Genomic DNA, 14,474 nt, shown 5'->3' on the forward strand with positions numbered 1-14,474 from the left:
GGGGTGGGGTGGCATGAGGGGCGGGGCCACCAGCAGGGGTGGGACTATGGGCCTTACCCTCTGCCAGCCCGGCTCCTCTCCCCATCCCCAGCCCTTGTCCTCTGTCTTCAGCACCCGCAGAAAGGAAAGGGATATTCAGGGACCTGCTCAATTGGACCCCTCCCTAGCGAGGCAACCTGGTGAAGCGGAAAGGGCTTGCATTGGTTTTCTGGGTTGCTGCAACAAATGACCACAAACGGCTTAAAACATAAACGTATTCTCTCAAAATTCTGGAGGCCAGAAGTCTGAAACCAAGGTGCCGCTGGGCCATGCTTCTTCCAGAGGCTCCTCGCCTCGTCCAGCTTCTGGTGGCTCCAGGCATTCCTTGGTTCGTCTGCCTTTGCATTCACACCGCTCTCCCCTAGGTGTGTTTGTGTCTTCTCTTCTGTCTCAAAGCTCCCTCTGCCTTTCTCTTACAAGAATACTTGTCATTCAATTTAAGGCAGCTCAGGCGATCCAGGATGATTTCATCTCAAGATTCTGAACCTAATTATATCTGCAAAGATGCTTGTTCCAAATAAGGCCACATTCACAGGTTCTGGGACATGAACACATCTTTTTGTGGGGTGGGGGGGCACAATCCAACCCACTACAGAGCTCACTGGTCAGAGTCAGAAGTCAAGTCCCTATCCTTCCACGAACTGGCCACTAGCTCATCACTGTGACCCCACGCAAGTTCATCACACCTACCTGGAACTCTGCTTCCCCACCACCTGCTGTACCTCCCCTACAGAGTCAGAACTGCAGGTCACAACCAGCTTTCCAACACGATGCCTACACATCAGCAGTTCTCAAACTGGAGACATAATTTCGGGGGGGGGGGGGGAATTATCACAGCTCACCCCCTAAGTGTGTGAATCCCTGACTCAAGAAACTCAAGTCTGGTTCTATAGAAACTTCTTCAAATTACAAAGTTAACTACAGAGACGTGTTGCCTTTAGAGCAGATTAAAGGATGCTATAAAGATAACCAAAAGGAAAACAAAATTCTAGAACCATGGGCACCCCCCAACCTGGATACATCTGGGTCCCCGGAAGAAGCCCAGCCTCCCGCAGGGTCACCCCCATCCCCAGGCTGGTGGTCTCCACACACCTCCGTCAGCCTAGACTAGCCCCGCCAATACCCCACCCAACACCCCCACTCCTCCACCCCTGGCTAGCGCACCCTCCCCTTCCAGGACGGCTCCCTCACGGTGAGCCTCTCCCAAATGTGCACAGTGACTTCCCAGCCCACGGACACTGTCCAGATTGTCAGCAAGGTTGGGAAAAGGTTCAGCAAGGCAGTCAGGATTCAGGTACAGAGAAAGTCAGCTTGGAAACCGGGCCACTCCCATCAGAATTCCCTCACAGACACCACCATGAGCTGCAGTTTCTACTCCAGCTGCACGTTAGAATCACCCGGGGAAGTTTAAAACTTATAGGTGCCTGGGCCCCACCCTAGACCCATGCAGTCAGCTCTGAAGATGGGGCTTGGACACATGCCCTTGTGAAATCCTCAAGATGGGAGGCCTCAGAGGCCCAAGGCCCAGAAGGTCCTGTCTTTTGACCTCAGGAAGTGACCCAGTCTCCGAATTCAGCGCCAGCCTCGGAAGCCAGCACCCCACTCCACTCCAGCTGGGCGACTTGGCCCCAATTTGTGACAGGGCGGGCTGGGGGCTGCACCCATCTCTGGGCCCAGTGCCCAGCCCACAGAGGGTGCACAGGAACTGACCACCTGACCGGGAGGCCCGGCTAAGAGCCCTGGAGGCATCGCCCCATCCAAGCCTGGCCCCCTGTGAGGTACAACGGTTACCCCATTTCCACAGACAGGGAAACTGAGGCACAGAGAGTTGTCCGTGACTTGTCATGTAGCCAATCAGACCTGCTCCTCACCCATCAACCAAGAAGTGCTCCTTCTCCTAACTTGCTGTGTGGTAGAGCTGCACCTCCAGGACTGGTCCCCTCAAAGGGCGTTTCTGGGGGCTTCCCTGGTGGTGCAGTGGTTGGGAGTCCGCCTGCCGATGCAGGGGACACAGGTTCGTGCCCCGGTCCAGGAAGATCCCACATGCCGCGGAGCGGCTGGGCCCGTGAGCCATGGCTGCTGAGCCTGCGCGTCTGGAGCCTGTGCTCCGCAACGGGAGAGGCCACAACAGTGAGAGGCCCATGCACCACAAAAAAAAAAAGAAAGAAAAAGGGCGTTTCTGACCTCAACATCTAGGCCCAACAAATACCCCATCCTGCAGTGACCCACCTGCCTCTCTCAGAGCTCATCTCCACTCCCCTCAGCCTGGTCTCCGTGCCCTTCAAGCCCGGCTCCCACCTCCTGGAAGTCCTCCCCGGGTCTCCTCGGCAGTCACGGCCAGGCAGCCCCGCAGGAAACCACACGCTGCCTCCAACTGGCTGCTGCCGCCTGATTTCACCTTCCAGCTCCCTCGCGGGCTGACCTCCTAGTCTTCACTGTCTCCCCTCCCACAGGCCCAGGTGGGAAGGCCCAGCCTGGAGCTGAACAGTACACCTGTGTGACATTCCCTGGCAAGGGCAGACCCTGCCCCTGGGCTCCCAGAAGTGCTTCTCCCATCCCTCCTTCTCCAGGTGCTCTCAGAGCACTGAGGATACTTCTAGTTTGGCCTCCCTAGACCCACGTGCCCATCATGTGGCACACAGCCTCTGCTGGTACACCACTAAAGCCTAGGAACTAAAGGGTGGGAAGAACTCAGGCCCCAGAAGAGGCTGAATGCGCTCCCAAGGGGTCAGACTTCTCTGCCCAAGGGCAAGGCCACAGCCATCTGCTCTAAGCAGGCAGAGAATCCCCAGCAGAAAGCAGCTTCCTCTGATAAGACAAATTCCAGAACTTCTCATCACATCTTATGTCCCAGCTCCCCCTGAGCTCCGTAAGGCTCCCCAGATAAGTCTCCATCCCCCCCCAGGGACACCGGGCCTATAGTGTGCTGGGTGCTTCCACATCTCTCATCTTGCAGGGTCCTCCCCACAGCCCTCCAGGGTGTCCGCAGATGAAGCGTCCAGGAGAATCAGAGAGCTGGTCCTTCACCCAGCGTCACAGCAGAACCAGCACTTGATCCATGTCTCCAAATGGCACTGCCATCAGGTCCTGACAATTAAACCTCCCCTCTGGGCCACTCAGACCCCAGACTCCTCATATGACCAGAGTCTCTCCACCTACAATTTGGCCCTTAGCCTTCCTCATCTGCTGCAGCCATACTTGCCTACCTCGGGCCTGTGCACTTAACTGCTCCCTCCGTCTGAGATGCTCTCTACAGGCCTTTTTTGTGGCTGGGTCCTTCTCAGACTTTGACCTCCTCATAAAGGCCTTCTTTGACCACCCCATTTAAAGTAGGAACTCCCATCTCTTCCCACTTCCTCCCTAATTTCCTCCTTAGCACCTATCACAACTATGTTTATTTACTGGTTTGTCTGACTAACCTGTCTCATTCATAGTTGTTTCCTGGTAACTATCACAATGCCTGGTATACACAGTAGGCATTAAATAACTATTTTGTTGACTGAATAAGCAAACGGTCCCCACCCTGGAGGGAATGGCAGATCAAGACTGGAATCTCCTGCTTTCCAGAAGATGTCGATTCCAACCCACTCACATCCAGAGGTGCTCTCTGGGAAAGGTTTATCTTCTCAATCCCCTGTGTCCGGGGCTTACCCAGAAGACATCATTCCCCTGTATATGCAGCCAACTGGTATGGAAATTGCATTATCAGTCCCTAATCTGGTTGACTCTAAGCCCCACCCCAGGTTGGCATTGTGAGTCACAGAGAGAGAGGAGGCGCCGGGCAGGGGAAAGGAGAAGGGCAGGTAGTTACTCCTGCTCAGGAACGAACAACCAAAGGCAGCGAGGTCCCAATCCACTCCTACAACTTAAAGCAGCCCCTCTCTTACAGGAGGGGGCAGGTTCATGCACAGAAGCCTCGACTAAGCACAAAGAAACTTTGTCGGGGCCTTACTTGCTCATATGGAAAATGAGTTCATTAGAAGGTTCTCCAAATCCCTCCTGGGACTGTCTTCCTGATTCTCTGGATTTTCAAGGTCCCATGGCCAAGCTGGGGGGAAGGGAGGACCTCTCTGGGCCTGAGGCCTGAGCCCAGCACCAGGTCATCTCTGACAGCCCATGAGGCATGGTAACCACTTCTCCAGTATGAAGGCTGCCTCACTTCCTGCTTGAGTTTCCCTATTTTCTCTTTGAAATGCTTGCCTAGAACAAGAGGGAAATAGACCTGCCCGATCAATCAAACACAATAAAAAAAAGTTAAATATGTACATATATGTACAAGGAGACGTCCAAATGGGTATTAACCCCAACAATGGTTCTCTCTCAGTGGCAGAATCGGAGGTGACTTTTATTTTCATCTGTGTACTTACCTGAATTGCTCGGAATTCTTTTTAAACTATGTGCACATATTATTTTCACACAAACAAAGCTCTTTTCAAAACTTAGAAATTCCTGCTATGGACTTCCCTGGTGGCGTAGTAGTTAAGAATCCGCCTGCCAATGCAGGGGACAAGGGTCCGATCACTGGTCCGGGAAGATCCCACATGCCACGGAGCAACTAAGCCCGTGTGCCACAACTACTGAGCCTGTGCTCTGGAGCCCACAAGCCCCAACTACTGAAGCCCATGCACCCTAGAGCCCGCGCGCCACAACTACTGAGCCCACGTGATGCTACTACTGAAGCCCGTGCACCTAGAGCCCGTGCTCCGCAACAAGAGAAGCCACCGCAATGAGAAGCCTGCGCACCGCAACGAAGAGTAGCCTCTGCTCGCCACAACTAAAGAAAGCCCGCGCACAGCACCGAAGACCCAATGCAGCCAAAAAAAAAAAAAAAGGCAATTCCTTCTGTGCTTAAGTGAGAGGCCAGGTATTTGGCTCCTTCCAGAAATGCTGTCTTCCACCTACACCTTGAGCCCTGACATATGGAGGGACTACCACGGGGTAGGGGCTGGGGGTACAATGGCTGGTAAAGGTCACAGTGACCCCATGAAGAAAGTGAAGTCAGGCAACCGGGTCCTGGTCTGGGTCTGTCACTAACTTGCTGTGGGGTCTCAGATACTTGCTTCCTCTCTCCAGGCCTGTTTTCTCCTCAGTAAAACAAAAAGGTCACACTAGAGGTTCCTTCAAGGGCCCTTCTAATTCTCAGTGAGTACCAAGAAGAATAGAGAGGAAGGTTGGGAAAGGACAGCTAATCCTTAAGTAGCTGGTGTAGTGTTTATCATGTGCTAGGCATTGCTCTAAGCTCTTCCTATAATTAATCCATTTAATGGTCTCCGCAACTCTCAGGTAGGTTCTGGTGTCACCCACTTTACAGATAAGATAACTGAGGCAGATGGAAGTTAGTGCCTATGTCACTCAACCTATAAGTGTCAGAGTTGGGATTTGAACCCAGATAGCTTGGTACAGAGTCCACACTCTTCACCATTAAACTTTAGGGAAAAATAAAGCATCACAGATCAAACTATGATAACGGGGCCCATCCTTGGAGAGGGCAAGAAGAGTTAATATTGCCTCTGGCATTTATAACCTTCATTACCTATCCACACCCACTTCCTTCTCAATCATCAACACCCCTCAGCCCTGACACCATTACCCAATTGAAAACCCTACCTCATTGTCAAGACAACAGGTGCTTGCCAGAGAGCCAGTGTCTCCACGACCAGTAAAGCCCACTTTGCAAATTCAAGGCGTCAGCAAACCTGACCACTGCTGGCTATACACCCAGTTCAGCCTCTGATCCAGGTACTCCTATCTCCAATCCTTGCTTCCAAGATGCAGGTTGGGACTCAAGTGCCCCAATGCAACAAGCTTTCCCTGATCACCTACTGTGTGCCCGGCTCCAAGACCAGCATTTGGAAGAGGATACAAATGAGCTACACGCCTGACCTCCAGGAGCCCACAGTCCAGTGAGGAAAAAGAGTCATGTAAACGGATCTCTAGGATACCCTGTGGTTGGTGCTATAATTAGAGATGTGTCCCCAGTGGGCTAAGGGCACATGTGTCAGAGTGATTCACCCATGTGGTGGGAAGAGGTTCCAAGGGCCTCTGGGTGAGCTCCTTTCTCACTGAACTGGGAATGAGGAGACGCGGGGGCTAGTGCCAGCTCTGCTCAGTGACCTTGAGACACACCCCCTCTGAGCCCCGAGGTCACCCTCTAAAAATGAGAAGGCCCCCAAGTGTGGGACAAGAAGTCACTGTAAGGGGTGCAAGGTCATGTTCATATTGACTCATAGACTGAGAAGTTTTCATTCCTCATTTCCCTTCTGATCTTTCCAATCTCATCAAGGAGCAAATCTCAGCTTCGGTGTCAGTTTGTCTTTACGCCTCTCAAACACTTGCCAAACTGCTTTTGAACAACCAGGGCAAGCCTCAGGTTTGCAGCCTACAGCACCCACAGTATCTAGCTAGGATTAAATAACTTGTTTTGTCTTCCCTGCACTATATTTACTGTCATATTTACCTGCTATTTTTTTTAACATCTTTATTGGAGTATAACTGCTTTACAAAGTTTTGTTAGTTTCTACTGTATAACAAAGTGAATCAGTTATATGTATATATATATATCCTCATATCTCCTCCCTCTTGCGTCTCCCTCCCACCCTCCCTATCCCACCCCTCTAGGTGGTCACAAAGCACCTAGCTGATCTCCCTGTGCTATGCGGCTGCTTCCCACTAGCTATCTATTTTACATTTGGTAGTGTATATATGTCCATGCCACTCTCTCACTTCGTCCCAGCTTACCCTTCCCCCTCCCCGTGTCCTCAAGTCCATTCTCTACGTCTGCATCTTTATTCCTGTCCTGCCCCTAGGTTCATCATAACAATTTTTTTCTTCTTTTTTTAGATTCCATATATATGTGTTAGCATACGGTATTTGTTTTTCTCTTTCTGACTTACTTCACTCTGTATGACAGACTCTAGGTCCATCCACCTCACTACAAATAACTCACTTTTGTTTCTTTTTATGGCTAATATTCCATCGTATATATGTGCCACATCTTCTTTATCCATTCATCTGTCGATGGACATTTAGGTTGCTTCCATGTCCTGGCTATTGTAAATAGTGCTGCAATGAACATGGTGGTACATGACTCTTTCTGAATTACGGTTTTCTCAGGGTATATGTCCAGTAGTGGGATTGCTGGGTCATATGGTAGTTCTAGTTTCAGTTTTTTAAGGGACCTCCATACTGTTCTCCATAGTGGCTGTATCAGTCTGCATTCCCACCAACAGTGCAAGAGGGCTCCCTTTTCTCCACACTCTCTCCAGCATTTACTGTTTGTAGATATTTTTTTAAGTTTGTTTATTTATTTATTTATTTATGCCTGTGTTGGGTCTTCATTACTTCACACAGGCTTTCTCTAGTTGCGGCGAGCAGGGGCTACTCTTTGTTGCGGTGCCCAGGGTTCTCACTGCGGTGGCTTCTCTTGTTGCGGAGCATGGGCTCTAGGCGCGCGGGCTTCGGTAGTTGCGGCGCATGGGCTCAGGAGTTGTGGCTCGCGGGCTCTAGAGCACAGGCTCAGTAATTGTGGTGCACAGGCTTACTCGCTCCACAGCATGTGGGATCTTCCTGGACCAGGGCTCGAACCCGTGTCCCCTAAATTAGCAGGCGGATTCTTAACCACTGCGCCACCAGGGAAGTCCCTGTTTGTAGATTTTTTGATGCTGGCCATTCTGACTGGTGTTAGGTGATACCTCATTGTAGTTTTGATCTGCATTTCTACCTGCTATTTTTGATGAGGAATATTGGTTCCCCAATGGCAGTGGTGATATAAAGCCTCCTTTTAAAAATACACTTAAGGAAAAAAGAAAAAAAATACACTTAAGGGGCTTCCCTGGTGGCGCAGTGGTTGAGAGTCCGCCTGCCGATGCAGGGGACGCGGGTTCGTGCCCAAAAAAAATTAATTAAAAATACACTTAAGTTTAAAAAGTGAATCAGCTTAAAGTAATATAATATTACATGTAAACAATATTATAATAGTTACAGCCTCTACGTATGGCTATTTGAACAACATCTATCAAAATTTTTAATGCACATACAAAAACAGGTGAAGCTGTTCTGTGCTATTAGACATCCCAATAGCGATTACTACTGGTGAGAAGGGGTAGCGACTGGCAGCGGACACAATGGGAGTTGCTGGCTTCTTCTGGTCCATTCTGCTGGTTGACCTGGGGGCTGATTATACAGTGGTGTTCACTTTGTAAAAATTAATCAAGTTGTACACACTTATTATGAGTGTATTCTTGTATGTATATTATATATTCATATACCCTTTAACCCAGCAATTCCACTTTTAGAAATTACCCTGAAGACATACACACATATGTGCAAAATGACACGTTCGAAGATGCTCACTGCGGCACTGTCTGCAGTAACGAAAGATTGGAAACAACCTGAGTTCCCCAGCTGGAGACTGATGAAGTCTATTTTGGCCTAGCCTACAGTGAATTCTATGCAGCCGTCAAACAGAATGAGGCAGCCCCTAGCAAAGCTCCAAATTTTACACAGATTTAAATTTAAGTGAAAAGGTAAGGGCAGAGCTGTGTATAGTATGCTACTTTATGCAGGGGGAGCAAAAAGGAATATGTAACATATGCACATGTTTGTGCCTAGGATTGCATCTCAGAAAAGAATCATAAGAAACTCAACAGAGGCCTCCTCTGGACAGGGCAGGCCAGGAGAGAGAGATAGGAGGAAGGCTTATCACTGATGACGATTCTTCTATACTTTTAAATGTTGTACAGTCTCCTTGCATTTCCTATTTGATAGTAAGTTTTAAAGCAAAAAGCCCTATAGAAGGTGCATGGCTATGGTAAAACTTATGGCTCCTTAAATACTGAGATGAAAGTGTTGGTACTTTGGGCTTATAAAGCAAGTAACCCTTGGCCCTACTCCTCCTCCCAAGGGACGGAGACGATAGGCTCTCCTGTAATGGCTTCCAATTAACAGCAAACCCAGTCTAGGACAAATTACTTAAACTGGGCCTCCACCCTGCAGTCAAATTCTGGCACCTGGAGTTGCCCTGGCAGGTGGCTGAGCTCTTGGCACGCCTAGGGAGATTTTTAAGCACAAATACCTGCAGGGATGGGAAGTTAACGATTTGGTAAGGCAATCTCAGGTGGCTGGAAAGGAAAGATTCTGAGTTCTGAGTCCCACCCTGCTCCAAGAGAGACAAAGCAAAGGTCACAGAGTGGTCTTTTCTCAGGGCTGCAGGGGACAGTGACAGGACAGGCCTTGAAAATTCGAGTTCCGTTTTAACTGTGCAACTTTCTTTTTTATAGTCCTTGGTTTCCCCACATGTCACTGTTTCCCCACATCACTAACCCCAAAAACAATCCAATGAAGTGTGGGGCAGGGTATCAGTTATCCATTTTACAGATGGAAAAATGGAGGCGCGAAGAGGTTAAGAGACTGGTCAGTGATTATATATCAAGAGAAGGGGTGAAGCCAAAAAAGTAATCCCCACCTTCTGACTCCTGGTCTTCCCCTATTTTCTCACCTCTCCACCCATCAACCTTAGCCTTCTTTCTTTCAACTCTGACCTACAGAGAATGAGCTTCTGAGGCCAGACGGACAAGGAGAAGGCAAGAAAAACCCAGAATCAGAATCAAAGAGCCTACGAGACCATCTAACTCAGCCGTTTTTAACCCTGACCACACACTAGAATTACCTGGGGAGCTTAAATAAGTTTAAATAAATACATAGGCCAGGGCCCAGGTAACTGTAGTGTTTTTAAAATTCTGTAGTTGATTCTGATGCAACTTTGAGAACCACTGAATGACAGCTCAAATCATCCCCGTCCAGTTCCACATAAAACCTTCTGCCTCCCTGGAGCCTCCATCAATGGGTCTGTGCTCCATCCTCCGGCCCCCACACATACTGCTCTTCTCTCTTCCACATTACATAGAGTCAGAGAATTGGACTGGGAGCTGGGCAAGTCAATTAACAGCTCTGAGGCCCCAAACATGGAAATGACTTGCCTAAGCTCTCCCAGTGATTCAAAACAGAACAAGACTAGAATCTGGATCTCTTGACTACCAGGTAAGGTCACATACACAGAGGGGTCACAAGGAAAGCCAGGCTTGATGGCAGATCTAACAGTTCCTGCCAGCAGAACAGACCCAGTGAGGGCTGAGGAGAAGACCAGGAGTGTGCATGTGTTTTGAGGCAGAGGGGTGTCAGGTACCTGGGCAAGTCTGCCCTGTGGGGAGGGCTGTCAGGTACCTGGGCAAGTCTGCCCTGTGGGGAGGGCTGTCAGGTACCTGGGCAAGTCTGCCCTGTGGGGAGGGGTGTCAGGTACCTGGGCAAGTCTGCCCTGTGGGGAGAGGTGTCAGGTACCTGGGCAAGTCTGCCCTATGGCATACTGGGGGTAGGGGGCTATTCTAGAGTGGCAGGGCTGGCACTGGCCTGTAGAAAGATGTCCTCATTTCTACAAGGGGGCCCAGCCTAGTCTGAAATCTCCATAAAGAAATCCAGTCTATTGGGGCACCTTACCAGGAGGGCCCAGCTCCCTTGCCCATAATAATAATGGCTGACACCTCTTAAGCTCTTCACTGGTCCCTGTGCTAAGCAATGTACTTGACCTGTTTCATTTAATCTCCACAACCATTCTGAAAGTTGAGTATAATTACTGTCTCCGTTTGCAGACCGGGAAACTATGGCCTAGAGAGTTGAAGTAACTTCCCCGAGATCACGCCGCTGGAAAGTGGTAGTGGCAGGATTCGAAGGCTGGTTCATGTCCAGCCACTACCACCCTGCCCCCAACAAGAGAGAGAGAAGGTTAAGTGCAGGGGCTTTTTTAAGTTACTGAGCACCTGGGAGCAGCCGGAGACCACACGTCTGGTGGAATCCTCCTTTCACCAAAGAGGAAATCAAGGCACCTGGAAAAGCATCTTGCTCAGGGGCATCGGCAAGTAAATAGTGGGGACAGCATAAGGAGTTCAGGTCTCCCGACTCCGGACAACAAAGCCCGACCACTTCTCCGCAGACGGATAAAGAGACGAACTCAGTAATACCCGGCAGGTGGGGTGAGCGCGGCCAAACGTGGTAACCACAGCCTACGGCACCAGCGGAAGCGCAGCGGACTCGCAGAACCAAACTGCTGGTCAGGTGCACACAGGTGCGCCAGGCGGAGCTCCTTCGTGGGAGCTCCTTCGTCTGAGACGTTGCCACCAAGCTCTAAGGCTCCGCACCGAGCGGCTGAAACTCAGGCGGAGCTGGAGCAACCATAATTTCCTAGTTCACAAGGAGAGTGGGACGAGAATCCAGGAGTGCGCTTCTGCCCCTCCCTGGAGCAGACAAGCCTGGACCCAGCCCACCCCCACCGCCGGCTCAGCGTGTGGGTGAACAAGGGAGTGCCGACTCCCCCTCCCATGCCGGAGCCCGACTGGGGTCACTCACCCAGAACACCGTGGAGTAGATGACGAGCGAGAACTTGAGCCAGAGATAGGAGAGGCGCGCGCAGTAGCGCACCTGCTCCGAGTCTCCGCGGGGCATCCTGGGGGGCTCCCGGGCTGGGTCCCTCGCTGCCAGCAGCCCCACCTGAGGCTGCCTGCCCGGCTCCCCGCCCCGCCACCGGCGCTCACTCGGGGACTGACACCGGCGAGCCGCAATCACAGCCCCGGCCCGGGCCCACCCAGCCCCAGGGCCAATGGGCGCTCTGGTAGGGGGCGGGCCTGGGGCGGGGCAGCGGCCTGGACCCAGAGGAGGCCGAGGGAGGGGCGGGGGCGAGGGTTTTGCGAAAGTGGTCGCGTGCAGCGGTAGAAGCGCCTGTACTCAGGCACTTTGGGGGCCGTGGGAGAGTGTGTGCAGAGGGGCGCTAGGGAGACAGCTAGAGTGCTTCATTCAGGGTACACAGAAATGCTCGCTTTCCACTGTTGTCAAGAGAGAAGACTATGGGAAAAGAGCAGGAATTTATGGCTAAGGTGTTAATGTGTGCAAATGAGTGTGCAAGGCATGAGTGGAATAAGGAAGTGGAGTTCCTCAGCCTAAGGGGGGTGGGAGAGCCGCATCTAGGAAGGTGCTGCAGACGAGGGAGCGGCTAGGGGCCCTCGTGGAGCTGAGGCCCGCAGTTTCCTTTTGTAACAGTTTGGAGGCTTTTCCCCAGGTCTCTGAGATTCCCCTTCTCTGCGGCCAGGTGAGATCCCAACCCTGCCCCAGTGGCCTCCTCCTCTGAGAAGCCCTCACCCCCTCACCCCAAGTCAGGAGCCCCCTCCCTTGCACACACTCAGCCCAGCTCTGACCCAGCTTCTTCGCACCCAGCCTTTCCCCTGCCCGGGGTCAGAATCTGTCTTCCTGGCTGTGAGTCTGTCTCCCACGGCCCCTGCTTGACTCACTGCTATTTCCTTTCCCTGCAGGCCTAGCTCAGCCTGGGACTTGGGAGGCCGGCAATCAGTGTTTGCGCCATTCAGGAATTAAATGTGTGGCCCAGAGGTTGTGAGCTCACGGCAGCGCTAGGTGGGGTCCCTGGTGGTGACTGCAGGAATGGCACACTTGTCCCAGTCCCCTGCCCTGAACTCCCAAGCCTCCCAGAGAGAAACAGAGACCAGGCTGTCCCAGCCCTCAGGGATCTGCCATAGAAAGAAGAAAGTAAGGTGGGGGTGGGGAGGGAGGCAATGCCCTGCCCAGGGAGTTAAAAGGAAGCCAGTTTCCTGGTACTAGGGAGCGAGCCTTGCAAGGTTGGGTAGAGACTTGGAACCAGGAACTGCTGAGGGTCACCTTCAAATGAAGAACCAGGGGCTAAGAAGGCATCCTACCCCAAGGTTAGAAGTCACCCTTTCTGTCCTTTAAGGAGGAAGAAATTAAATCTTTACCCCTCTTTGCAGGACTACCTTCCCTCACCAGCCCCACAGAGCCAGGCTTACACCCACTCATGGAGGTGCTCATCTCCATCCCCAGGAGGGCTAGCTCAGCACCTTGCCCTAGGAGCGGTTGTCTGTCTCCCTCTCCCTGGGGGTTCGCCTCCTAGCCTCCTTCCCCACTCCGGTTTTCTTTTAGTTGCCCCCGTCTTAGTCCTGACCTCTCTATCTAGCTGCACGCTCTCCTCTTTCAAATCTTCCCTAGTGACACACACACATCTGAGTAGTCCCTCTCAGCTCTCCCTGAGCCCCTAAACTATGACACCCTGAGGGATGAGGCTGAGACACCCCCGCAGAGGGAGCCTGGAGCTCTTTGGGGCTAGCACAGCCTTTCCCGGCCTCCTGGGCAACTTCGTTATCCCTCCCACCCCCAACCTGACCCCAAGCACTATGGGCTGCTCCTCAGACACAGCTGCAAATACTGAAATCTCAGAAGAAGTAATGACCTATTTTCAATTTTTCTCTCCTTTTGCCAGGACCTCTGGGCTGGGGGTCAGCAGGCCTGGTGCCAAGCCTGGCTTTGCCATTAACTTTGTTAGAATATGTGGCATAAATAGTATGACACAGAGGTGGGCGTGTGACCCTGGCTGCAGCTTCGAACCGTGGTGAGCTTCAAATGTATCCTGATATCCAAGCCCCACCCCAGTCCAGTTAAGTCAGAATCTCCACCAACCGGGGCCTGGGAATCAATATTGTAAAGGTGCCAGGTAATTTCTAAAGTGCAGCTATGGCTATCGCCAAGTCTAGAGGTAGTCATGAGGGTGAGGTAGTCGGCCAGAATTTATCAGAAAGGCCACAGTCCAGAGGGCTCTAAGCTATCCAGTGGTGCGCTGGTCAATGTTTAATAACTGGCTCTCTGGTTGGTGGGGTGGGCAGGGAGACCCTGTTGCCACTTTCCATAGTGTAAATACTTCCGCCATGTCTGAGATGTACACAATCACACCCAATCAGCTCAGCACAGCCCTGCAGCTCTCCCTCTCTCAATAATGATTAGCATAGAGAGCGCCATAATGAATGTATCAGTGAAATTCATGGCTTATTAATTAGCACAACAGGTATTAGAAATAAGCTATCTTTTGGTGAAATTACTGCCGGCATACCTTGGAGATATCGTAGGCTGGGTTCCAGACCGCTACAATAAAGCCAATATCGCAATAAAGTGAGCGACAGGAATTTTTGTTACCCAGTGCATATAAAAGATACATTTATACTATACCACTGTCTACTAAGTGTGCAATAGCATTATGTCTAAAAATGCAATATATATGCCTAATTTAAAAACAGTCCACTGCTGGACGTCCTGGTGGCGCAGTGGTTAAGAATCTGCCTGCCAATGCAGAGGACATGGGTTCAGTCCCTGGTCCAGGAAGATGCCACATGCCATGGAGCAACTAAGCCCACAAGCCACAACTACTGAGCCCGCGTGCTGCAACTACTGAAGCCCAAGCGCCTAGAGCCTGTACTACACTACAAGACAAGCCACCACAATGAAAAGCCCGTGCACTGCAACGAAGAATGGCCCCTGCTCACCACAACTAGAAGACCCAGCAACGAAGACCCAACACAGCCAAGAATAAGTAA

General features: G+C 51.4%; 1 protein-coding gene across 2 annotated transcripts in view; it reads right to left on the reverse strand.

Moving 5' to 3' along the window:
- The window catches only part of TSPAN15 (tetraspanin 15), a 50,056-nt gene extending 38,436 nt beyond the window's left edge, over positions 1 to 11,620 (reverse strand). For both annotated transcript variants that reach the window (XM_024765502.1, XM_024765501.1), the window contains exon 1: positions 11,437 to 11,620. In XM_024765502.1, coding sequence (XP_024621270.1) covers positions 11,437 to 11,532 — 96 coding nt within the window. In that variant the 5' untranslated portion in view covers positions 11,533 to 11,620. The remainder of the gene's footprint in view (positions 1 to 11,436) is intronic.
- Between the last annotated feature and the right edge of the window lie 2,854 nt (positions 11,621 to 14,474).

This window comes from Neophocaena asiaeorientalis, unplaced genomic scaffold (genome assembly GCF_003031525.2).
Source record: "Neophocaena asiaeorientalis asiaeorientalis breed wild unplaced genomic scaffold, Neophocaena_asiaeorientalis_V1.1 scaffold31, whole genome shotgun sequence".
Taxonomy (NCBI): domain Eukaryota; kingdom Metazoa; phylum Chordata; class Mammalia; order Artiodactyla; family Phocoenidae; genus Neophocaena; species Neophocaena asiaeorientalis.